The sequence below is a fragment of the Talpa occidentalis genome, unplaced genomic scaffold, assembly GCF_014898055.3.
Source record: "Talpa occidentalis isolate TD23 unplaced genomic scaffold, MPIMG_talOcc4v2.1 talOcc4.11, whole genome shotgun sequence".
Classification (NCBI taxonomy): domain Eukaryota; kingdom Metazoa; phylum Chordata; class Mammalia; order Eulipotyphla; family Talpidae; genus Talpa; species Talpa occidentalis.
The window spans coordinates 30,231,784-30,257,357 of NW_023601104.1; the positions used below are offsets into that span (position 1 = coordinate 30,231,784).

Below are 25,574 nucleotides of genomic sequence, written 5' to 3' on the forward strand. Positions count from 1 at the left end.
GAAGGAGGGAGCCATGCAGGGCCAGGGGCCCAGCTAATTGTGACCAGAGCAGTAAGACCCCTTGACCCTGCAGACCAGCTGTTCCAGCAGGGAGGTAGGCCTGGCAGCCAGCCAGTCCTCACAGGCCCCTCTCCCTCTGGCAGGTGGGCAGGGTGGCCTTGCACTGGGCCGCAGGCGCGGGGCACGAGCAGGCTGTGCGGCTGCTCCTGGAACACGAGGCTGCTGTGGACGAGGAGGATGCGGTAGGGACACCTCGTGGAGGCATGTCCATGTGTGCATGTCTGTCTGCCTGTCTCAGGATGGGGGCTCTCCCCTGGTCTGTGAGGTCTGAGGTTGCCTCATATACAGACACACAGGTGCAGAGTGAGCGTGGGTCCGTCTCCAGGGGCCAGTCAGGGATGCTGCCCTGATCCCACCCTCCCTGCACACTCATAAAGGCCATTCCATTTTAAGGACCTCTGGGTCTCAGAGAGTCTTTTCAGTCCCTCGTGAGACCATGTGGTCAGGGAGAAATATGGGCCACAGAGCAGATAACTGGAGGGACTGATAACGGGCCCAGCAGGAGGCAGGTCTCTCGTGGAATGGCCACTGGGCTCTGTCCTGATGAACACTTGGACCAACTGCTTGGATGAAAACTAAGTCTTACTTAACAAGTCAATAGGCAGCACGTTGCAGAGAGAGCACTGAAGAAGAATAAGATCTACAAAATTATCTCTACAAGTTTGGGGAAAGGACTGAGTGACAATAACATTTGACAGGAATACATTTAAGAGTCTAAATTTAAATTTTGTAAAAAGAAAAAAAAAAAAACCCACAAACTTCCCTGCAGAGACTTAGCTTCCATGGCAATGCTCTGTCCTGGTTCTTCTCTGCTTCTAGGCCCAGCATGAGGGACTTGATGACAAATGGGGCTAGGAGTGAAGCAACAACACCTACTCCTGCCTCTGCACCCCTGAATCTGCCCTTTGTACCTGCTTAGGTCTCATTTAGAAGAATTTCTGGGATCTTTAGTCGAAGCTTCTCACTAGAACACTGGAATCTCTTGCACTGTCATCACTGCGTTCTATTATTTCTTCCTTGAGGGACCAAGTGAGAAAAGAAAACATGAGAATAACGAGACAGCAAATTTATACATTTTCTGTTTCCTTTGCAAGTAGCAAAAAATAATTTTGAAAAATAAGAAGGGATACTGTCATTCAAAATAAAATTTAAAAAGTAGACGATTTATCCAAAAAGAAAAAGGAGAAAGAAAAGCAAAATCTGTTGGGGATGCCTCTGTTAGTTCCGGGAGGGTGGGGGAGACCCTGGAGGCCGCAGTCCTGCTGTTGGGAAGGTCTCTAGTGACAGGCCCCAGGCGTTTCCTGGACCAGCACTCCTGTAGCCCTGGGTCTCCTGCTAGCTGGAGGCTCTGGCTCCCCTGACCTCCCAATGCCCTGAAACTTGACCCTTTTCATTCCTAGGCTCTGTGGCTTCTCCCCTTGGACTATGCCCTGTGCTTTTTCTCCCCCGCATCCACCCAGCCCACAGTTACTGATGTGCTACTGGGGGTAGAGCTCTGAGCCAGTGCTGGGCCCAGACCAGCTCTAGTTCTACAGACTGGATTTCAGGAGGAAGGACTTAAGTTCTCCTGGTCCTTGCTGGCTCTTCTTTGCAGTTTCTGCTCAGTCTGTCTTTTTACTGTCTTCTTGACATTTTGCAAACAGTCCTTTGTCTTTATCCTGGCTTCAGCCCTAACATGGTTCTTTCCCCAGTTTCCAGAAAGGACCCATTCACACGAGGTTTTTGAAATCACATGAAAACAACATAAAATTTCTAAAACTCTATCTTTGACATTCTATTCTTTAAAGTCCTTTGGCTTTCTCCTTGTTTTGGCCTCAGTCTTTTGCCCCTCCCCCTTCAATACTGCCCTTGCTTGTATCCCCTCCCTGACCAAATTCCTGTCCATTTCTAAAGCAGGGCTGTCAAACTCTTGGGAGGCTCAGGTGCCTGCCCATCAGTCAGCTCTTTCTGGGTTTCCCCTCTCACCCCAACCACTTATCAGAGCTTTAACCCAAATGTAGTTCTGTTCCTCAGAGGAATCCTGATGCCGATCACTGAGACCCTCTTCCTGACTTCCTCACAGAAGCTCTTCAAGGAGCCATTGGGAGGTGGGCATGAACTAGATGTTCCATGCAGTCATGGGGTTGAGGGCCCCTGACCAGGTCCAGGCTGTGAAACTGAGTCAGATTCAGGACTAGAAACCCACCCATTCCTAGGACCCAGGCAGTTTGGAGGTGCTGAGGATGGGACAGGTTAGGGAAACACTGACCCTTTGCCTCATCTTGAGGTGGATTCTGCATTTCTGCTCTCAGCTGGGATAAGGAGCATTTGCCCAAAGCAGGTCTGCTTCTTATTTCTGTGGGGAGATTCTCTGGCTGCCAGAATGAGGCCATACTGTGGGCACCTTGTGTCTCTGTCAGGCCTCACCCAGGGACCTGGAATCACACATGACCCTGTTTCTGCAGAAAGTATGTTCTGGCCTAATGAACACCTGACTTATACTCATTGAGGGTGCCCCAGACTGGGCGAGGACAGCACAGCCACTAGGCCAAAGGGGGTGATGTTTCCCCAGGCCTCTGTTCTACTCAAGCCTGTACCACCTGATACCACCACATCCAAGGCAAGAAGGCAGGAAACCATGCCCAGGAGGGCACCTGGCTGGCATTGCATCCAGGGAAGGGAATTTGGAATCTTGAGGGTGCTCTTCACAGGGAAGGGAGGAATCAGGGGAAGTGGGAGCAATGTCTGCCCTCAGGATACAGAATCTCCTGAGAGCTGAGGTCAGTGAAGGGGCTGTAGTGACCCTGGAGTACTTCCCAGCTGTTGAGGGAGAGTGTCCTGCTGGGCCACCACAGCAGGAAGGCCTGCTCAAAGGGCATGTGGGTGGAGAAAGGGCAAAGGGCTGCCAATTTCAGTGCTGCCGAAGGAGGGACTTTCCAAGGGTGAGCTGAGCGGTGTCTGACTGTGCAGGGCGCTGTCGTAAGGCTGAGGCAGAGAGGTCCTGCAGTGCAGACATAAGCCATCTCCCTGAGGGCTGTTCTGTAAGGAATCAAACAGTTGTTTCTCAAACACCAGCCTGAGATGAGGTCTTTACCAGCCTTGGAAAATCAGAACAATGTAGTGTGCTTTTCACCAAGCTGTACTTGGAAGGGTCATATTCTGAGATTCCTCATTTGTGTGTGTTAAAATGACCTTTTTTCATGAAATGATGGTGAGAGTAGATGGCAGCTAAGTCATTTTTTAATTTTATTTTGCAAAAAAAGTTTGCAATACTGTTACATATGGTATATATGGATATATTATTTATTAATTAAATAGATCTTTCCCATTAATCTGTAATTCCACCTCTGAAATACTGTTTCCCAGATGCATGGGTCTGTGTTAGGACTCTGCTGCATGGCTTTATTTGTTGTGCTGTGATGTATTTCTTTCTTTTCCCCCCTCATCACCACCCCCTAGACACTTTCTCCCCTTTGACACATCCTTTAACACTTTCTCCCCTCCCATTTCATCCTAACCTCAAAAACCTCTCTTCATTTATTAATGATGTCCAGTTTTTATAAATATTTCATTTTGTTGATAGCAGCTATTTTTAAGATAGTGCTGGCCTTTAAATTCCTGAATTTAAAGGCGTCCCGAGCTCCTTGGACTGGGTGGCCCCAACAGTCTGTATGATGTTACTATGCAGGTGCGGGCCTGGGCCCAGGCCCACCTTCTCATGTTCCCCTACCTCCTCCCACCGCCTCTCCTCCAGTTTGGGATGAACGCGCTTCTCCTCTCTGCCTGGTTTGGCCACCTGCAGATCCTCCAGATCCTGGTAAACTCTGGGGCCAAGATCCACTGTGAGAACAAGGTAAGGCCTCAGCGGGCACGCTCATTCCCCACTGTGGTTGATCCTCTGGGTCCCCTTTCCACAACTACACAAGGCCGTCTCCACCTCTGCCGCCTGCTCCCCAGCCTCCGAGTACCTCTGCCTGCTCAGCGTGCCCTAGCCCTCTGAGAACCCTCTTGAAAACCCAGCTGATCTCAGCCTTGTGTAGCTGGTACCCTCACTGCTTCCACGGGTGCTGGCAGAAGGGTCTAGGGGTGCCTTTACCATCAGCATCAAAAGCCTCCTTCTTCTGATGCCCCCCCGCCCCCGCACCCCATCCTTTACAGTTCTGCAACACTGAGATAATCCCAGCCCTCCGGCCAGCCTTTTTTTTTTTTTTTTTTTTAAAAAAAAACATAAGAGGGCCTCCCCAGTGGCACAGCGGTTGAGCGCTGGGTTGCGAAGCTGCCCGCAGCCTCTGCAGCGCCGGTTTGATCCCCAGCTGCTCCCCGGCCACAGGAGGAGGGTCCCACATGGCGCGCAGACCTCTCCTGCCGCCCGCTGCTCCCCTCAGCAGTGTACTTCGGTCCTTCTGCCTGCTCTGCTCCCTGCTCTGGCTCTGGTGAATTCTCTCACCCTCCCACCCTTCTGACTGTTCCCAGTGCTTGTATGAATGTATGTATAAATCAATCAATCAATAAATCTTTAAAAAAAAAAAAAACATAAGAGAAGCCAAAGTAGCACCTTCAAAGCATAAAGATTAAATGAGAGGGAGGTGGGCCTTCTCCTCCCTCCAGCCGTGCCCTGCCTCCCTCCTGGCTGTGTGGTGGGTAGGAGCAGAGGACCATTTACCAAACTCCTCCTTCACCATCTTGAGCCTGGGTTATGGAATTTGAGGACTAAGACCCCAAAGGGCATGCGGCCTTTTCATTGCCTCCTGTCAGGGGCATGAGACCAACATGATTTTTCTGGTGATGTTACCTTCATCCAGTTGTGACACCAGTTCCAATATGTATGTGTTTTATTCACACACCAAGCAACCAACCCAGCTGTCCCTGAGCAGTGACCAGGAGATAGTATCGGATCCTCTAGGTTAAAGGCTCAGACCCCGTCAGATGCGAACTGCAAGTCTAGGTTGTTACCTCTGTTGTGACCCATTAGGTCTGATTAATTTGCTAGAGTGGTTCTCAGAACCCACGAAGCCAGTTTACTTCTAGATTATTGGTTATTATAAAGGATATTAAAGGATACAAATCAACCCAGATGAAGAAATACACAGGCCCAGGTCCTGAACAAAGAGCGTCTGTCTCCGTGAGGTCTGGGGCCCCTGGCACATTGGTTGTGCTCTTGTTTCCTTTTTAAGGAGGTTTCATTACATAGACACAGTTAATGAAATCCTCGACATTTAGTGATTGATTCAAACTCCTGCCCTTCTTCCCTTGTTGGAGGTCCGGGGGTGGGACTGAAAGCTCCAAGCCTCTAATCCTGAGTTGGTCCCCCTAGCAACCAGCCTCCATCCTTACTTACCTGGGGGCAGCCCACGTCACTTTATTAGCATAACAAAAGACACCTCTACCGAGAAGAGCTCTACGACAGGGATGGGATGAAGATGAAACATAATCTCTTTCTATAATATATCACAGTATCACACTTGATCACCTGGGTAGAGTGGTGTGAGCCAGCTGTGTCCACTGGCTTGGTAGCATTTTTCCCTTTCAAACTCAATTGTTAGAAACATTGTGGTTTTTAGGGTGTATCTCCACGATGATGTCAGATAGCTTTTGTCATCCATATAGATATCTTATTTGGGATTCAAATTATATCTTAATTGGGTCATTTAATTTCTCATTGAGGAGTTTTTAGAATTCTTTATAAATTTGTATTTTCAACTTAGTGATGTATTTCAAAATAAATCACAGACATCAGTATGCCGCTCTTCAGCATATGCATGTTGGCTGGAGTTGAATTTCTTTACATACAGTGAAATACACAGATTTCACATTTATATTCACTGAGATTTGACAGGTGCTACTCTGGGGTAACCCAAACCACTGCCAAGATGTACATTATTCTTTTGCTCTTTATGACTCATTGGCAGTGAAATCTAATTGGAAATCAGTGCTGCAATCTAACTCGGGTACAAAGTCAAGGTAGGAGCCCTGGGCAGTAAACATAGGATTTACTACCTTCCCCAGTTAAATGTTGCTTCTGGATCCAGAGACCTTCTTTCTGCCTCTCTCTCTCACCCAGGCTACTTCTCTCCTAGTCCATCCAGAGCACGCTGCTCTCTGCTCTCCTCCCAGGTCAGGAGGTCACCTTCTGGTGACAGACAGTGGGCTCTGCCATTTCCTTTCTCATTTGCAGCTGTATCAGGAAAGCAGAGGCTAGAACCTTCGCAACAATGTTCTATGGGGCATGTTCTGGGAGAGATTAGTGCTGTATAACCTCATCTTAAATCCTTCCACCCTACTTTAGTTTATAAGATACTTTCCTGCAGGCAAAGACGTCCAGTCCTCTTGGTCACCCAGCAATAGGATAATAGTCAGGGATTATAATCTAACTTGGCCTATGAGAAAATGGAGGCTTAAAGGTACAGATAACATTCCCAAGATCATAGGCGATAAATCCCGGGCTAGGGTTTGAACTCTGGCGTCCTGATCCCTGCCAGCACCTGTGAGGCTGAGTGGGCACTTGCCATTATCCCAGGAGCCCACCCCCATTTTTCAGTTTCCATGGGAAAGCTATGTCCCAAAACACTGGATCCCAAACACTCACTGTTCGGGAGACCGGCAGAGTTGAGAAGGGCCTCCCCTCACTGCAGGGGCCACCCTGGGCTTGTTTCCAGGACGGCCTGACCATACTGCATTGTGCAGCCCAAAAAGGCCATGTGCCCATGCTGGCGTTCATCATGGAGGACCTGGAGGATGTGGCCCTGGACCGCACGGACCAGGTGAGGATGCCTCAAGGCTCTTTGACCACCCCATTGGGCCTGGTGTTCCCCCTGCCCATCCTGGGAGTGACTCTTGGAACTATGAGAGTGCAGACTGGACCCTGCTTTAGGGAGCTGCCTGGCCAGAGGGGCATTAGGGTCCTAGCAAGCTGGACACAGGCAGAGAGAGGCTAAGGCGAGGCCTAGACTGGTTGGAGAGGGGAGCCACTGCTTTCTGCTTCCTGGAGGAGGTGATATTTGGTGACTGTATTTGATTTGGCTGCGAATGTTGGGAAGGGGGCGGGGGTGTGCATTCCAAATGGAGGAGAGAACATCACTAGAGCCTTAGAGGTGTGAGATCTGGTGGATCGAAATCTTAGGAGTAAGGGCCAGAGGGACAGCTGGAGACCCCTCACAGAGAGCCTAACCCCCAGTTCTAAGGGATCTGTTGTACATTCGTCAGGCAGCATGGGACTATAAAAGGGTTTCAGTGCGGGGAGGGACCCCACCAAGTGGCTCTGGTTGGGAAGTCGGGTCTGAGCTTTTCCAGAGAGGGTGTGTGGGGCGAGGTGAGGGGACAGTGCCTGAAGCAGGAGAGACCACTGCAAGCCCAGAAGGTTGGGGAACAGAAGCCAGGTAGGCAGCACGTGGAAGTTCACTCTCTTCTCCCCGTCAGCTGGGAAGGACGGCGTTCCACCGGGCTGCCGAGCACGGGCAGCTGGATGCTCTCGACTTCCTTGTGGGCTCTGGCTGTGACCATGGTGCCAAGGACAAGGTACTGTGAGTGGGGCTCCCAGAGGAAGACCGGGCTCTGGGCTCCTGACCAGGGTGGGCACTGGCAGCTCACCTATGCCTACTTCTGACTCCAGCGTGCTAGAAGGGCAGGGGACTGAAAGTCCAGAGTGTCGGCTATTGATCCAGCAGGCGATTTTCAAGCACAAGCCATAGGTTGTCTCATGATGCCCAAGACACAGTTTCTTACTCAAGGATCTCAATGGCGCAGTGCTGGTAAAGAGCTCTGATCTGAGGTTGGGGGGGGGGGCGGTGTACTTTGGCCGAGGCCACACAGCAAGACAAAGGTCAAGCTGGGTTCGGAACCTGCATCCTGATGCCTCCTCCTCTCTCCTCCCCCTCTCCAGGCTCCCTCCTGGGGCCCTGAGCCCTTGGAGTCTGTGCTGAATTTGTCCACACTTATCCTTTCAGTGTGAAAAGGTTGAATTGGGTCCTGAGAATCACATCAGGCTCATTTGCTTCGTACTGTAATTGGGCTGAGCAGGTTGTGCTCTGAGCCAGCACAGAGTGAGGACAGAGGGGTAAAGAGCAGCCCCTGCCAGGACACAACTACTCAGGAAGCAGAAGTGATTGTACTCAGGACCCCAGGGGATCAGGAGCACCTAGAATTGCCCAGCTTTGATGCTCTTGCCCAGAATCTTGCAATCAGAAATTCTAGAGAGATGCTTCTAAATTTGTGCGTTTTTGTTGAGTTTTGTATTTTTAGACAAAGTATTTTCACTTGAATTGCACGTGAGGTAGGGCACAGTTAGCTTTTTGAGGCTCTGGGCCACTGAAGGTGGTGTGACTCCTGCCCCCTCACCCTCTCATCCCCGCCTGCTAAGGTGGCAGACCTGTCAGAACCGGTGACAACACATGTCAAGCCAGAGGGGCTACAGTGGTGGGGAGGCTTTGAGAGCCCAGAGCGATTAATTCCACTGGGAATGTCAAGATGCAGCAGGGCCTTACAGAGGGGGAGAGTTTGGGAATGCCTGTAGATGGAGGGAAGAGGCTTTCTGCCCAGCTCTCCTGCCCTTGAGCCCTCTGCCTGCCTAGGCAGAGTTCAAGGGCCCACATTGGGGTCTGTGCCATCTGCTGCTTCAAAGGGCAGGATGTGGATATTTGTAGGCCAGAAGGAAGATAGCCTACCTTGTCTCTACAGCCCTGCTAGTCGGGGGCATGTGCTGCCCCACCCCCCCGCCATGTTCACGTACTTCCTTCATGTCTCTGTGGTCACAGAGACTTCATGCTTCCATCACTTCATTGACTCACTGAGCAAATGTCATTGAGTGCCTGTCTCATGTCCTGGGCCCTATTCTAGGCTCCTGGGGAAATTTCAAAGAATGAAAGAGACAGATATCCCTGCCTTGTGGTGCTAAAGTTCTCCAAAAGGGGTCAGATGACAAACAATAAGCATAGCAGACAAGCAGGTTAGAGTGTGTCAGGTGATCAGTGCTAGGGGAGGAAAGAAAAAGAAAAGTCTAGCAATATAAGAGGGCCAGGAGTACAGGGAATAGTTTCAGTTTGAAGTAACATGGTCAGGGTGGACCACACTCTTCAATGAGAAGCTAACACATGGGACAAAGATGAAGGAGGCCAGCAATAGGGCTGCACAGCTGCCTGGGAACAAGGGAGCCCAGGGAGCATAGAGTCCCTGGGACCATAGCCTTGAGCAGTGGAGGGGGTGCAGGGGATGGATCTGGGATCTCTGAGGAGGGACTGGCATTGGGCAGTAGGAATTTTTGCTTGTTGTTTGCTGTGTCTGCCTTTAATTGTAAGGAAAAAGAGACCAGCACTTGTGGTTTCTGCCACATTCTCAGGGCTAGGGTGGTCTTGGCCCAGCCTGCAGGCTGCAGCTCGTCACCGACTTACTGTGTGACCCTGGGCATGCTGCTTCCTCTCTGGACTTCAGCTTCCATGTCCAAAATGGGGGATGTCTCCATTGGTTCCTGGTGTCCGTGAGGATCTGTGACTCTGCCAGCCTCTCAAAGCCTGTCTCCCTGCAGGAGGGGAACACAGCCCTTCACCTGGCTGCCAGCCAGGGCCACCTGGCTGTGCTGCAGCGACTTGTGGACATCGGGCTGGAACTGGAGGAACAGAACGCAGTGAGTCACCACCTGGGGGATGCAGAGATGAGTGGCCCTCACTAGCTCCCTGTCTCCAAGGACCTGCAGCCTGATTTGCTCCTGCTAGAGACCCTGAAGCCAGGAAGCTGAGGACATGTCCCTGGACTAACAGTCCACCAGGAAAAGATAAGCAGCAACACCAAACTCCAGGCTTAGAGGGGGTCTTGGCATGATGGATTGCCAAGAAGTCACGCACAGGAAATCATGTATGCGATGTATGTTCAAAGAAGGGTGACCAGGATGGCCAAGGATGACTTCCTGGAGCAGGAGGGAATACACAGAGAGCAGGGGTGAAAGTGCTTGGAGGGCCAGGAAAACATGAGCAGAGTGGGGAGGAGGGAAGTGAATGTACCATGTGCCCCACAAAGTGATTCAGGGAACCACACACATCCAAGGTCATGGTCCTTGCAGCAGGCAGTGGAGAGCTCATAGAGCCCTGCAGCTGTGGCACAAGAGGGGTCTTCTCGCCTGGGTTCTCACGTCTGCCTCCCGGAATCCTTGTACCTCTCCCCGTGTGTTTTCAGGAAGGCCTGACTGCCCTGCACATGGCTGCTGAAGAGATCCACCCTGAGTGTGTGCAGCTTCTCCTCAGGGCTGGGAGCAGCGTGAATGCCCTCACCCAGGTAGCCAGGCCCCCCCACATTTGACATCTGTTCTTGTCAGTTGGCTGCTGAGCCACAGCCACATTGCAACAGTCACAGTGGCTCCTGAATGTTTTGTGAACAAGGGCCATGAGACACAGGCCCATATTTAGGTCTTGGGTTTTCCGCTGCTAAGCTCTGTGACCATAGGCAAGTTGCTTAACCTCTCTGAGCCTTTTTCCCAATTATAAAATGGGAATGATGTATACCTACCTTTTTACATTGCTATGAGAATTAAATACTTAGCACAAATGCCAGGACATAATAAGAGCTCAGTACTTACTAGTGCTTCATATTTTTGGGTACTTAATAGTTCACAAACCCTTTTAGAGTCATACTTCAGAGAAATATGACCTATTTTACACATGAGGAAACCATCACTTAGAGAGGTTTGGTGATTTCCCCAAGTCACAAGCTGGTAAGAAGCAAAACTGAGTCTATTCCCCTGAATCCAGAACTCATGGCCTGGAGGGTTTGCCCAGAGAGTAGGGTCCACCCCCCTCCTGACATGGAAGCCACCTGTGCAGGGGCCACACCAGTCCTCAGAGTTGGGGCTGCGTGGGACTCTGGGACAGGCCTCTTTCTCTCTTACCATTGTGCTCCTTGTTTGGCCATTGAAATTTCTGTGTCCTGGGAAAAGGGTTCATGACCTTTCTTTAGGCAGTTTGTTTTGCTTTTAATTTTCAGACAGTTTCAAACAATCTTGGCTGGTTGGATGCTTTCAGGATCTGATATCCTCTATGTGTTCCGTATTTTAGTATTATAACACAAATTTTATAAAAAGCGAAAACATAGTTAAAAAGGCAGATGAATTAAAATGGACTGCTGCAAGTATTTAACACAAAAGGAGTCCAGGAGAAGACGAATAAAGACGGCAGACTTAGAGAAAGTGCATAGCAAGATGACAAATACAAATCTACTAGAACCACCACCAAGCTCTCTTAAATGTGAATGATGCCTTAGAGCCACAAAGCACTTCATTTGCTGACTTCCCCTGGAAGGTGGGGATTACAACCCAGGCCTGGGGCGACAGCAAGGCCTGGAGAGGGAAGGAGCTGCTCAGGGGTCCAGTGTCCTTCCATTGCATGGGCTTGCTCTTTGCTCCCTTTCTCCTGGGCACACCCAGGCCAGCTCCAGATGGGTGGGCATGCACGTGGGCTTTGGCCTGCACTGGCAAATCTCATCTGCCTCTTTTTGAAAACTATCTCCTTAGTCTGTACCTTTGTGGCTTTACCAGCGAGGAACTGTGCGGGCTTTGGTCTCTATTCCGGAGTTTGTGATAGGAGATGAGGAAAAGCCTGAGGTCATAGTGAGCCCCTTTTACTAGTCACCAGGCTTGGGCAAGTGACTGGTTTCTCCAGCTTCAGAATTTAACGGGGATGATAGTCCAGGGGTAGGGCTGGTGTGTGGGGCTATGAGGGGGAGTTGGAATAACCAATCCCAAAGTGCTTTGTAAATTCCATTTTGAGGGATCTTTAGGGCATTGCAGTAATGCCTGTTTCCTTTAGAAAAAGCAGAGCTGCCTCCACTATGCAGCCCTCAGTGGTTCAGAGGACGTGGCCCGGGCCCTTATCCATGCAGGAGGCCGCACCAATGTGGCTGACCATGTAAGTGTGGGGACCTGTAATGAAGGGGGTCTCCACTACAGTCTTCCATGACCTCACTGATGAAGCACAGTAGGGAGAGATGGGGTGGGCTGGGGTCAGGACCAGGGTTGCTGGAGCAACCTGGAGCAAGTAGGAGAATTAAGTAAGTTTCAGTGGAACAGAATTAGAAATCCAGCTTGTTTTTCCTCCCAGATTACTGCAAGGCATGAGTCACACATATAACAAGTTTCTTTGTCTATTTATCTTTCTTTTGAACAATTGAAATTCAAAATAACCAGGAACACCATGAAAGAGGAAAGTGGGGTAGAGGAGGTTGGCCTAAACCCATCTACCAGAAAAGATCAATAAATTTAATTATATAAAAAATAAAGGCCATTTTATCTAGCAAAAGGACTAAAAGCAAGGTCAAAAGATAAATGATAAAGTAGATTCAAGGATAAAGGGCAGAATCTTTCTAATATATATAGAGTTTCTACAAATAATTATAAAATTCAAAATAACCCAAGAGGAAAATGACTGAAGCATATACAGGGGGGCCTCTCTAGTGACATAGGGGTTAAGTTGCAATGCTATCAAGCTATCACTGCAGTGGCCTGAGTTCAATCCCCAGCCAGGGAGCTAACCCACATGGCGCAGCAGACCTCTCCTGTCTCTCCTGCTGCTCTCCTTAGCAGTGTATTTCAGTAAATCTGCCTGTTCTGCTCCCCACTCTGTCTCTGGTGAATCCTCTTACCCCCCCACACACACCTCTGGCTTACACCCCAGTTCTTCTGTGAATCAATCAATCAATCAATTAATCAATCTTTAAAAAAAGAGAGAAATACAAACTAATACTTCTTGGAGATACAATTAATCACTCAGCAGACTGAAGTTTTGCCCATCCAGAAGTTTTGCCAATATGTTGATAAAGCCGTAGGGAAGTAGGCAACATCATATATTACTGGAATAAGTATAAATTGGCATTGCTCTCATAGATAGCAATTTGCAATGTGTATAATAACTGCAAATACATGTGCCCTTTGACACCAAAAGTGCAAATATATGTGCCCTTCTAGGAATTTATTCTACATTTATACTTCCACATGTGGAATTATCAATATTTATACATATTATAAATATAGGGAATCCCCCTGGTGGCACAAAGGGTTAAGTCGCAGCACTATGGAGCTGTCTGCAGCCACTGCAGCACAAGTCTGATCCCCAGCCAGGGAGCTACCCACATGGTGCAGCAGACCTCTCCTGACTCGCCTGCTGCTCCCCTCAGCAGTGTATTTCAGTCATTCCACCTGTTCTGTTCCCCACTCTGTCTCTGGCGAATCCTTCCCCCCCACACCTCTGGCCTGTACCCCTGTTCTTGATTGCACAAATAAATAAATCTTTAAAAAAATAAATATATATATAACATATAATTTATATACCAATATTATCTTATATATGTATAATATATAAATATAATAGTTGTATCATATATGCATGTATGTATATATAAAAATATATAAATAGTTCCACATTTGGAATTTTTTAAAAGATTTATTTATTTATGCATACAAGAATTGGGGTATAATCCAGAGGTGCAGGGGGTAAGTGGATTCACCAGAGAAAGAGTAGGGAGCAGAACAGGCAGATCTATGAAATACACTGCTGAGGGGACCGGTGGGAGAGACAGGAGAGGTCTGCTGTGCCATGTGGGTCAGCTTCCTGGCCAGGGATCAAACTCATGCCCCAGTGGCTGGTGATATCTTGATAGTGCTGAGACTTAACCACTTGTGCCACCAGGGAGGCCCGGAATTTTTTTTTTACACGCATATATACATACACATACATACATATGGTGGAAAGCAGTCTGGCAGCACATAGCAGATACTTTTAAAATGCTCAGTTTTTGCAAATCTGAGAGTTGAACCTCAAGAAATATATGGAAGTTCATACACAAGATATATATATATATATATATATACATATATATATATATACTTATATATATATACTTATATATATATACTTATATATATACTTATATATATATATATAAGTATATATATATATAAGTATATATATATATAAGTATATATATATATATACTTCCCTGAAATCACACACTGAGTTCCTGGCATAGCAAGCCCTCAAGCTTAAGTCTCCAGGCCCCTGCCTACCTTGAACATCAGTTTTTGGCTCCCAGGTTTCAGGCTTGGTGTTGGTAAATGCCTCAGGCCACCCATGACAACTGAGAATCAAGAAGAACCAAACCCAGAACTCTTTCAACCTCTCCTTCCCCAGTACCAGCCTACAGCTGGACAGTCCTAAGATGCCCCAGTGACTGACCTGTGCGGCTCCCCTCCCAGCAGGGCGCTTCTCCTATGCACCTGGCAGTGAGGCACAACTTCCCCGCCCTGGTGGAGCTCCTCATCGATGCTGGCAGTGACCTGGATGCCACCGACAATGTAAGTGGTTACAGAAACCACCTGGGCTTCCTGGAGTCCTCTGGGCACCCTTTTAGAACTGGCAGGACTTTCGGGTTTTAGTTTATCAAAAGCTTTTTGAATATCTGTTGAAGATAGTTTTCATTGTATTAACCGTGCCTCTATTTTGAATATTTGGGTCATTTCCAAGTGTTTGCCGTGGTATATAGAGCACATCTTCCTACATTCCACCTTGCCTTTCATTGATTTTGTTTCTCCTTAGGGAAGATTTTCAGGGTAGTGATAACTGGGACAGTCTCGTGTAACAAGAGATCTCTGAGGCCTGAAGTTATGATCAGTCAGGAGTCCTTTTAAACCCTGTCCCCACAACCAGCCCCACCAGGTGGGATTCAGTGCTGGCACACGCACAGACACAAGCGGTGGAAAGCAGTCTGGCAGAACATAGCAGATACCTTTAAAATGATCAATCTTTGCAGATCTGAGAATTGAACCTCAAGAAATATACAGAAGCTCATAAACAAAGATATTCACTGCAGCATTGTTTATCAGTCTTCAGTTTGAAAATGGCCCAGATATTTAATAATAAAGAAGTGATTAGGTAAATGACAGTGCAGAAACTATTATGGAGCTAATTAAAAATGGGTTTATCAGAGTTGACAATATGTAGAAAATAATACGTTAGGTAGAAAAATAGAGACAGAGGTATATATATATGAAGATCTCAAATACGTAAAGCCAACAAACTAAAAACATTTTGCATTAAAGAAAAAACTAGAAGAAATATACCTGAATCATTATGGAGGTTGAATTAGATGGGCTAACTAGTGGTATTTTGTTGTTTCTCTTTCTACTTTTTTATTTTTATCAAGTTTTCTCTGTTGAGTATTATGTTTATTATTAAACACAGCTAACCCTCCCCCATAACTTCTTAAGAGAAACTTTAAGTCCCGGTTGGGAATGTGCCCACCTTGGTCCTGTCCTGGCTTGGAGCCATGGGTCCCCTTTACAAGCTTTTCTGCTTACCTATCTCCTTGGCTTCTTCTCCAGAGGCAGCAGACGCCCCTCCATCTTGCTGCAGAACACGCCTGGCAGGACATAGCAGAGATACTCCTCGTCGCTGGCGTTAACTTAAGCCTGAAAGATAAGGTGCAATCAACCTCCCTTTTGAACTTTCATGGCTCTCTCTTTGCCAGAGACCCTGATCCAAATGCCTCCTGCTCTTCAATTGCCTCCTGCTCTTAAAGTGTTCAAAATCTCCTATTCTTCATAAACCAGTTCAAATGCAGCCTCTTCCACGAAGCTTTCATGACCCTCCACCACTTTACCCTGCCTCCTCCAAGGTCCTTCAACCTTAGCCCACCCCAATCCTAGTCTAGGGCTGTGATGTGGTTGTCTTCTGTTTCATGGTTTGTAGTAAGTGTTAAAAACCACGCTTCATTCCTCCTGTAGAAACTCTGGCTAACCTTCTCTTACAGCAAGGGAAAACTGCCCTGGCAGTGGCCGCCCGCAGCAACCATGTCAGCCTGGTGGACATGATCATAAAAGCTGATCGATTCTACAGATGGGAGAAGGTACCTTGCACTGGGTCTTTCCGTTTTGGAAGGGAAGTGACCTTGGATCCTAGAGTAGCTAGTTTGGAGGCCCAACCCTAATCAATTCAGGTGCCCCTCCCTTTTCAAGGGAGTGATACTCCCTCCCTCCCTAGCACCAGGGTTGTTTGTGAGGATCTGGAGATGGTCAGTGCCCTAAGCACACTGAAGCTTTTGGAGACACTGCTGTCGTTCCTAGTTGATGGATGAGTGCATGCATGCATGCGAGAGTGAATAAAGAAATGGTAACTTGGTTCTATTTCACTGCCATCTCCAGGTGATTGGAAATGCTGCTTGAGGTGTAGTGTTCAGGCAACTTTTTCTATCTGGGAAGAAAGCTGCAGGGATTGATTAGTTTTACCTGCTGTAGAACTAGAAAGAGGAGTAGCAGAATGTAAGACCAGCATTTTGCTGATCTAATTGTCAGCAAATGTGGGTAGGTAGGGACATTTTTATTGTCTTTGAGAGGTTTTTTATTTTACATTTTAAAAGGACAAGTTTATTAGGAAAAGGAGAAAAAGAGAGGCACCTGCTTAGTCATAGGTGAGCAGGAGAGCAACTGCTCCTGATTTGCAAAGGAGTAAGGCTTGTGAAAAGAAACACGTGCATAGTCAGAGGTGGGCAGGAGAGCTGCTTTGAGAGATTTTTTTTTTTTTATATACAGAAAATAGTTTTCACCTTCAGCTGTAAAAAGTAACATTGAGTTTATTAAATTATAAATTAAAAATCTAGTTTTCCTTAAACTTTTAAATTCATATTATTTGTCTATAAATCTTGATTATAAAATCTATTTATATACTAGTAAATTTTAACAGTCACTGCCAAGGAAGCCTTTTGATTAATGTTTGTTTCCATGTCTGAAACGATCTTAAACTTTTTAAACTGTGTGAATAAATTTCATATAATTTAATTTTTAGCATCTAAAATATTTCCTGAATCCTTAAATTATCTTAGTGAGTCCAAAAAATTAAATCTGTAGATAAAATGAGTCTCAGATATCTTAAACATTCCAATGTTGTTTACAACCTTAGTAAATTCTCTTATACATCTCCAAAAAAAATCACTTTTCCAGAATCAATTGAAAACAAATTTCAATAGGAATCATAATCAAAGCTATTCTCTTTCACTGATATACTAGATTCTTGTAAGCTTTACAACCCCTTGGCATACAGCAGGTTACTCCTAAATGTAACCCCAAAATATTAATATCAAGGTTTGATGAACTGATTCATCTCTGTGTTTGATTCTAAACCACCTCAGGCTTAGAAAGTTCTCAACATTAAAGGCAGGGGTGCATATTAGAATCACAAATCCTCTTTCCCCATCCTTAGACCAATACAGTCAGAAGGGTTAGGGCCAAGCATTAGCAGTTCTTAAAGCCCCGGGATGATCCCAAAGTACAGACAAGGCTGAGAACACTGTTCTAGGGAAGTGGTTTTTACCAGCCCAGGTGACAGCCAAGCTCCCCGGTCATCTCACAGGACTGATTTGGCACTGTTGACCCCGATATCAGATTCAGAGCTGTATGGCCATAGCGATTTTTCTCAGCCTGCGCTTTCTAACCATCAGAATTGCACCCACATCTTCTAGAGGGGCTCACTTAATCTTCTGTGGGTTTGATTTACGCTATTACATAATTATTTCATAACTTCTCATTTTAGCACCTGCTTTGTATAGAAAAATTCTGTCAACTGCCCTTCACTATTTGTTTGGATCCAGCAAATTCAGTGCCTGGTTCTTGCCTTGCCTGATTTTAGCCATAGCTGCTGAGTCATTCTGACACCTATGCTGGGATTGGTACACAGAGAAAGGAGAGGAATTGGGAAGGCTTCCTGGAAGTGGTGGCGTGTAAGTGGTCTTTGGACTGTGGCAATGGGGTTGAGGGGCAGGGAAGCAAGAGAAGGCGTTCTGGATGGAAGAACAGGGTGAGCAGCTCAGGTTCCAGAGGTCAGTCTAGTCACAGAGTCAGAAACCAGAGTAGTGGACACTAAGTCCCAGGCCCAGGATGATACTAGTTCCTGGTCCAGGCTCACAGGGGAGAGCCTGGCAGGGATTTTCCCCAGGCAGTTCTATACTTGTTGGCATCTGCCCCACAGGACCACCCCATGTGCAGAGACCCCAGTGACCCTTCTGGGCAGAGTTTGACCTTTAAGCAGGACCACCAGCAGGAAACACAGCAGCTCCGCTCTGTGCTGTGGCGACTGGCCTCCAGGTACCTGCGGTCCCATGAGTGGAAGAAGCTGGCATATTGCTGGGAGTTCACCGAGGCCCACGTCCATGCCATTGAGCAACAGTGGACAGGTACAGCCTTGCCTCTCCCACCCCAGAGCAACCAGCAGCTGGAGGGATGGGAGCACTGGTTCATACCTGTGTTTCCAGGAAAAAGTCTTGTGCAGCCCACAGCCCAGCCTCACCAAACATGTGCCATTTCCCACACACTGTGTGCTCCTTTGGGGCTCAGCCTTTGCACATGCTGTGTCCTTTGCCTGTCCCTTCCCTCTGACCTGTGAACTTCACATTCTTTATGAATCAGTCTATGCTGATACCCACCATCCACACACTAAAGTAAAGGAATCCCTTGTAAAAAAGGAGGTGCAGCTGTTGCCACTATTATTTAACATCTATTTAGAAAAGTCCACCCTGCCACTCAGGAGTGAAGTAGAAATAGAAATAAGAAGTATAAATATTGAATAGGAAAAGAGATTTATTAATTTCAGATGTTATAATTAATACATAGATGTCCAAAAGAAACTGGAAAACTCTTAGAATAAAATAATTCAATGAACTGGATAACTATATGATAAAATATACAAACACCATAGTATTCCTATGCATCAGCAATAAGTGTACAAAATATACAGAGGGGCATTTTACACACTGTTTACAACAGTGTGTGTCTCTCCTGGAAAATCTTAAAAAGGAAATATGAATGATGCATATGAGTAAAATAATAAAAATTAGTTGACCTACGAAAAAAGACTTGGGTAAGTAAAATGACATTTTGTATTCCTGGCTAGAAAAGTATTATATAAGATAGTGATTTTTTCCAAATGAGATTAAAACTTTGATCCAGTTTTAAACAAATCAAAGAAAGAAGTGTTTGAAACTTGACTAGAGGATCCTACAGTTCATCTGAAAAAATAAATAGGGATAGAGAAGGTTCTCATAGAACATTGTTTTGTTCAACATCGATTCATTATCATGTTGATGACAAAAAATGAATCCCAACCTATGTTGAACTAAACAATGTCACTTGATGGCTTTTGTTATACAGCTTTTCACTTAAAGTGATAATTTCCAAGAACCTATCAAGGATGTTAAGTGAGGACTTAATATAAAAGCATGAACATTCTGGGAAAAAACAGTGGAAGGGAGTCTAACCCAAACAGACTCGACCTTTCATAAAGCTAAAATAATTAACACAGAGAGATAACTGATACAAAAATATGCAGACTAATTAGTGGACTAGAGCAGGGAGTCCCAAAGTAAACTCCATGACAGATAAGCATGTTCATAGATGATAGGAGAGGGCAAAGTCTACGGAATAAATGGGGTCAAGACACCTCAGTCCCAAGAAGCTGTGATACCCAGGGCAACACTGTGAGGAAGTGCCTGAGAGGCCCAAGAGGGACAGAAAGTCAGGGACTGTTGCGAACAGACTGCCCTGGCCCTGTGGCTGTGCCTGCGTGCATGTCTCCAGCTGGGAGAGCTGACCTAGTCACAGAGCTTAATAAGGGGTTAACCCACCACCCGCTCTAAAGGTGGGGCACTTCCAAACAGTTGTACCTTGGAATCACCAGGCAAGCTTTAAGACTGTTCTGTGTCCAGGCTCCACCCAAACCTGAGTATATGGGGAACCCTGGGGTGGGACCCAAGTGTCAGTAGTTGCTAAAGTTTCCCAGGTGTTTCCTGGGCTGAGAACCGCTGGAGCAGGAGCAGGAACATGGCCAGCTGCTCTAAGTCGTGTTCTCATCTGTAAACCAGGCCACTAGCAGCCAGAGAGATGAATGCACATGGTGTGAAACATGGGACACCAACAGCATGTTGTGTTGAAAGCCTGGGACTGGGGAGGGTCTAGGGTCCCTGACACAAGAACCCCACCCCTTCCTATTTGAGGCTGCTGCTCCCATACTCTCCCCTCCCTGTCTCTGGACTGTGCTTAGCTGGAGCATAGAGCGGGGCCTGCTGAGACTCTGCTGGTCTCTTTGCCACCTGGGCATGTTCACACAAGGCGTGCACAGATAGTTGTTCAGGGCTGCCTCTGCTAAACTGATCTAGGTTGGCTCCTTCTTCCTTCCTCTCCCTCGTGGGCCTCAGGCACCAAGAGCTACCGGGAACACGGCCATCGGATGCTGCTCATCTGGTTGCATGGTGTGGCCACAGCCAGCGAAAACCCCAGCAAGGCACTGTTCGAGGGCCTCGTGGCCATTGGCCGGAGGGACCTGGCTGGTAAGGGTCCCCTGCCCATCTCCTGTTCAGCACAGTGTGGCCCCCGGGTCAGAGTTTCAAGGAGCTGCTGGGATGTAGCAGGGCCCTCCATGGGCTACTTGGACCTCCATGCCATGGAGCTGGCTCTGAGCCTTCCAGAATCCTGATCCTGGCTCTGCCTCTTGGAACTCTGGCAGAACCTTGGTAAATCACAGAGCCTCCTGGCTCCAGTTTCCCCATTTGTTTTGACCTTGAGGATCCCTATGACCTTCACAGTCCTAAAGCCACTGCTACCCTTATCTTTATCATGTCTGCCTTTTATACTTTGATTTTCCCCTCTAGTCTTGGAATAAGACTAGATTTCTTTTTCACAGACATTAATACATATAGGACAGAACTGGCTTCATATGAGTTGAACCAGTTAGATTTGGTTAATTAAAATTTCTGAGGCCATCACACCCTATTTGAGTCTGTCAACCCCCAAAGCTGTAACTTCTTTTAACACAATCTCTGGTAGGCAATTAAAACATAAAACTGGCCCTATGGGGCAGAGCTCAGGCAACATAAGGCGGTGGAATTCTTGTCTTTTGCAGAAAGCATCAGGAAGAAAGCAAATGTCAACCCGAATGTCCCCAGGAGATGCATAGCCATGTAACTGGATTGCGGGGGGTCGGGGTAGGGGAAGGAACCTCTGGACATTTGGGACCTCATGCCGGGGCCACTGAACAGAAGAGAACCACCATTTAAGTGCTTTTAAAAAATTACTGTTAGCAGACTTCTGGCTGCCTCTACTGAAACATATAGCCATGTAGGTCCAGCAGACAGAGGCTTGTGATCTTCCCACAAGGATCGTCGGGAAGCCTTTTTCAGGTTTTGCGGAGAATCCCTTTCCACAGGCCTGCCTCTTGCAGCCCTCCTGTCACTTTCATCTCCCTGGAGCCTCTCAGCAGTCCCCTGAGCACAGGGGCACCATTTCAGAGAGGACACTGGGGCTCAGGAAGCTTAAGCAGTTAATTGGGTGGTTAATCAGGTACCAAACCCAGCATCCCTGAAAGTAACTTATGAAAGTAACTTATGAAAATAAAAAGAGGCTTTGAAACCAACCCGTTTTACGGCAATAACCTGATGGTCTGAGAGGTTTATGTGCCTGAGGCCTCACAGCTGGCAGTGAGATTCAGAGACCCCCTCAAAACTCCCCCCACAAAAGGTGGCCTTGTGCACGTGACACCTGTCTCTGCAGGTGCTGTGCTGAAGTGGGAAAACCCCCTCTTCCCTCTACTCTATAGGGAAAGGTATTTTGTATCACGTGGCACTCAACTCTTCTACAGGATGAATTTTACAAAGCGAATTTTATATTTGTTTCAAGACAGAAAAGCAAGTTCTTAAAATAAAAATATTGAACCATATCTGTCAAACTCAATACTTGTTTTTTTTTTTTCATTGGTGAACTCAACAGCAAAATTTCAAATCAGACAAACTGCTGTGGGCTAGTTCTGTGTAAGCACAACTGCTCAACTCACCACCCCCGGCCAGTAGTTACTCAGTGTCTTCCGTGTCGGGCAGTCTGCTAGGAGCTGGGGTGCAGAGCTCAGTGCCCATAGTTCCTGCCCTCCGGAAGCTGTGGTGCCGTGAGCATGGGGGTGCGAACAATAATGTGGTAAATGTGACTGTGCTGTAATGGGTGTGGGCAAAGGACTATGAAATTTATTCCTTCTTGGGGAAGGGAAGGCAGGGAGGGAAGTCTCAGAAGTTCATGGAGAAGACAGAAGTGTGGAAACACATCTCAAGCAAAGGGCACAGTCTGCGTGGTGAGGAAACGTGGAGAGGAGCACAGAGATCTGTGTGGGGAACACTGTGGCTGGCTACAGGGAGAGTGGAAGGAGGGGCGGGATGACATGAACTGGAGGGGCAGGAAGACGGTAAGGGCCCTGGATAGTGCTCCCCAGCCTACAATACAACCTTTACGTTGTGTATTGTACTGAACCGAAAAGACTCCTCTTTGGAGACACACACCTGCCTATCTTTTTTTTTTTTTTTTTGTCTTTGCCAATAATTTATTTGCAGGTCACTCCAGGAATTATAATTTATAATAATAACACAAACTAGTCACATACAACATGATGTCTCTTAAGTCAATAAAGAATTTATATACTCCAAACTAATGATGATTAATTGCACTGTTGTTTCAGGCAATGGACAGATGAAAGACATAAAGTTCAAGTTTAATTGACACATACTTCTCTATGAGCTGGCTCTCTGTAGAGTCCAACTAAAAACTAGGCAGCAGCTGCCAGCTCAGGGCATGTAGCTAATGGGCAATAGCATAGGTATTGGCAGATAGGGTGGGCTTCTCCAAAGATTATTTTTTTTTATAATAAATTTTATTTTTATATTCCCCATACAATTGCAACCCCCCCATTTTGACCCCAATCCCTCCCCTCCCGCCCCCCCACCCCTAAAAAAGTGTCTCTGGTTCATAGATTTTTGTTGATTTTGATTTTCACTTTCTTATAGTTATTCATTTTCCTGGTCCCTTATTTAAGTTTTCTAGATTCCTGCTATGAGTGAGACCATCCGGTATTTTTCTTTTTCTTTCTGGCTTATTTCGCTGAGCATGATCCCTTCCAGCGCCATCCATGTTGCTGCAAATTGCATGTGTTTATCTTTTTTGAATGCTGAGTAATATTCCATGGTATATATGTACCACATCTTCTTGATCCAGTCATCTATTTTTGGGCATTTGGGCTGTTTCCAAAGCTTAGCTATTGTAAACAGTGCTGCTATAAACATAGGGGTGCAGGTGTTCTTTGGAATTGATGTTTCTGTGTCCTTTGGGTAAATACCTAGGAGTGGAATTGCTGGATCATATGGAAGCTCTATGTTTAGTAGGTCCAGAAATCTCCACACAGCTCTCCATAGTGGTGGGACCAGTTTGCACTCCCACCAGCACACCTGCCTATCTTTGCAGAGTGCTTTCCCTGCCTAATCGTGACTGTTCATGTATATTTAAGTTGTTTTTCAAAGTACATTTACTTTTTTACTATTACTCCCTTTTCAAGATGCATACTTAAAAAATTCATTCAAGAAATATAAACTTTAAGATATTTACTATAAGTCCACATACTTACAGTATAAGGTCTTTCTCCTGTGGATCCCAAGGCAATTTGTGGAAAGACTGGGCAACCCCTGGGGTTATATAACGTGTCAAAACCAACCCGTGTGGCTGGTATGAGAGTCACCTCTCATAGGTGAAGTTTGCTCCCCTCATTTCTTCTTGCATGCAGCTCTTCAGAAAATGGTAAAAGTTCTACTTCAGAATTTCCTAAACTGTGGTCTAATTTCCAAAGAGAGGTCCCCAAAGGTTCATACACTGGTAAGTGACCAGGTCAGACCTATTTGTGGACAACTCGGAAATGGAAGGGAGTGGGTCAGGGCAGTGGTAGTCTGTGAGTAGTCACTGAAGTCTTGGGCAGGAGATGCCATAGTCTGGCCTACAGCTTGGAAGAGTTTGCAGGAATGTTGGCAGATCTCTGCGAGGGTGTATGGGGTATGGAAGATGTGGAAATTCACTGTTCAGATCCCCCTTCAAGGAAGGCCTTACTGCCTGCTAATAGCTATCAGCCTCTCAGGTTGGCCTCAGCTGCAGAGAGCTGCCTCACCCCTCACCATTCCCTCCCTAATGCAGCCTATATTGGGAGCTGAGCAAGATGGAAGCATAAAGGCCCAATTTCAGCCCAGGAGATCATTCCAATGGGCCCTGCTGGCTCTGATCTCCCCACCTGGTTGGCCACTACTTGGTTGGGCCTGCATTACAGCTCATCTTCTCTCTCTGCCCAACCCACCCTCCTTCCACAACCTTCCTTCCTTTGATCCTTAATAAGCATTCTGTACCCAAAGTTTCATCTTCACATCTGCTTCAGCTTGTGACATGGTATGGGTGGGGGTCCAAGATGGCTACATTTCTAGCTGGGGAGTCTGAGGAACAGTGATGCTAGGAACTGAGATTATGAAACCTAAGAGAGAAGGGGCAGGTTTGGGCCATGGAAACATGTGTGTGGTGCTGCCAGGTAGAGTCTGGGATGCCTGCAGAAGGCTGACCAGATAGGCCTGAAATGATGTTCAAGGGCCAACACTGGAAACAGCACGTTGTAGTGATCAGGGTATAGAGCAGGGAGTAGTGAAAGCTGTTAGAGGGCATAGGCCCATGTGGGAAGAATCAGAAAAGTGGAGGATGGTGAGCCCCACAGCTCGTCACTACATCAGGTGAGGCCAAGCAGCTCCTGCCTACGGGAGCTCCCTGTGCATTGAGAAGTCAAGACACATAATGCAAATGGCAGCCTCAAAGGAGCCACAGAGGCTAACATCAAGCCCCTGCCTTCACGGTTTGCCAAGGGCTTCCATCTAGCCATCACTACAGCCATCTAGCCTCAAGGTAGAGAAGACATTGTGGTCTCCATGGAAAGATCCCTGGCTCAGGGGTAGAGGGGCAGTCAGACTCAAGATGGCCTTCCATCTCTGCTCCCTACTGTGATGCTGAGCAAGTCTCTTAACTTCTCCCTGTCTGTGACTACTCCTGTAAAATTAGTTTCATTGAGGTTGTGGTGGACATGAAATCTGAAAAGTACGACTAACTCAATATTCGAAGACTTTAACGGGAAAATCAGTGCTGATTTTCTTGTCTACGCTGTACCTCAGGGAAACCAAATAGCTGATGAGGGAAAGCTGTCTAATTTCTTAATCAGCAACTCCAGTTAATAAATGCACAAGGAATGACAACTATTAGAGTGTCGTCACTGTAGCAGTACTAAATGAGAGAATGCAGGGGTGTAGCGCTCACCCGTGGCAGCTGAGTCATTAGGAGAATTTTCTAACTGGCTCAGGTTGACGACGCCTGAACCCACCAAGCAATTTTGACAACTTAGAGACAAACAGACACTATGTGCCTCCTGAAGTGACACAATGGGAAGCACACAGCACCAGATGAAGTGTTCCTGCCAGATAGTGAGCTTAAACTCCATCAAGTCTTTAGATGTAAACTAGTTTATCAGAAATACCAGGGGCAGAGAAACGAGTAAAAATACACCCTGAGGCTACAATCAGTCAAATCCAGACTGTGAGGAATTCCATAGGGAAAATGAACCTGTGTCTTCAATAAATAGATAAATGGCATGAAAAAGAAATAGATGGAGGAAGAACTTATAGTTCAAAAGAAA

At 46.8% G+C, this 25,574-nt stretch overlaps 1 protein-coding gene across 2 annotated transcripts in view; it reads left to right on the plus strand.

Moving 5' to 3' along the window:
- The window catches only part of ANKDD1A (ankyrin repeat and death domain containing 1A), a 34,846-nt gene extending 13,089 nt beyond the window's left edge, over positions 1 to 21,757 (plus strand). Inside the window, exons 3-15 of one of the 2 annotated variants that reach the window (XM_054688090.1) lie at positions 144 to 242; positions 3,794 to 3,892; positions 6,696 to 6,800; positions 7,456 to 7,554; positions 9,557 to 9,655; positions 10,201 to 10,299; positions 11,826 to 11,924; positions 14,267 to 14,365; positions 15,392 to 15,490; positions 15,820 to 15,915; positions 18,030 to 18,234; positions 20,251 to 20,382; positions 20,955 to 21,757. In XM_054688090.1, coding sequence (XP_054544065.1) covers positions 144 to 242; positions 3,794 to 3,892; positions 6,696 to 6,800; positions 7,456 to 7,554; positions 9,557 to 9,655; positions 10,201 to 10,299; positions 11,826 to 11,924; positions 14,267 to 14,365; positions 15,392 to 15,490; positions 15,820 to 15,915; positions 18,030 to 18,234; positions 20,251 to 20,382; positions 20,955 to 21,016 — 1,392 coding nt within the window. In that variant the 3' untranslated portion in view covers positions 21,017 to 21,757. The remainder of the gene's footprint in view (positions 1 to 143; positions 243 to 3,793; positions 3,893 to 6,695; positions 6,801 to 7,455; positions 7,555 to 9,556; positions 9,656 to 10,200; positions 10,300 to 11,825; positions 11,925 to 14,266; positions 14,366 to 15,391; positions 15,491 to 15,819; positions 15,916 to 18,029; positions 18,235 to 20,250; positions 20,383 to 20,954) is intronic. The other variant, XM_037502711.2, reaches the window with a different exon arrangement.
- Positions 21,758 to 25,574: the final 3,817 nt, after the last annotated feature.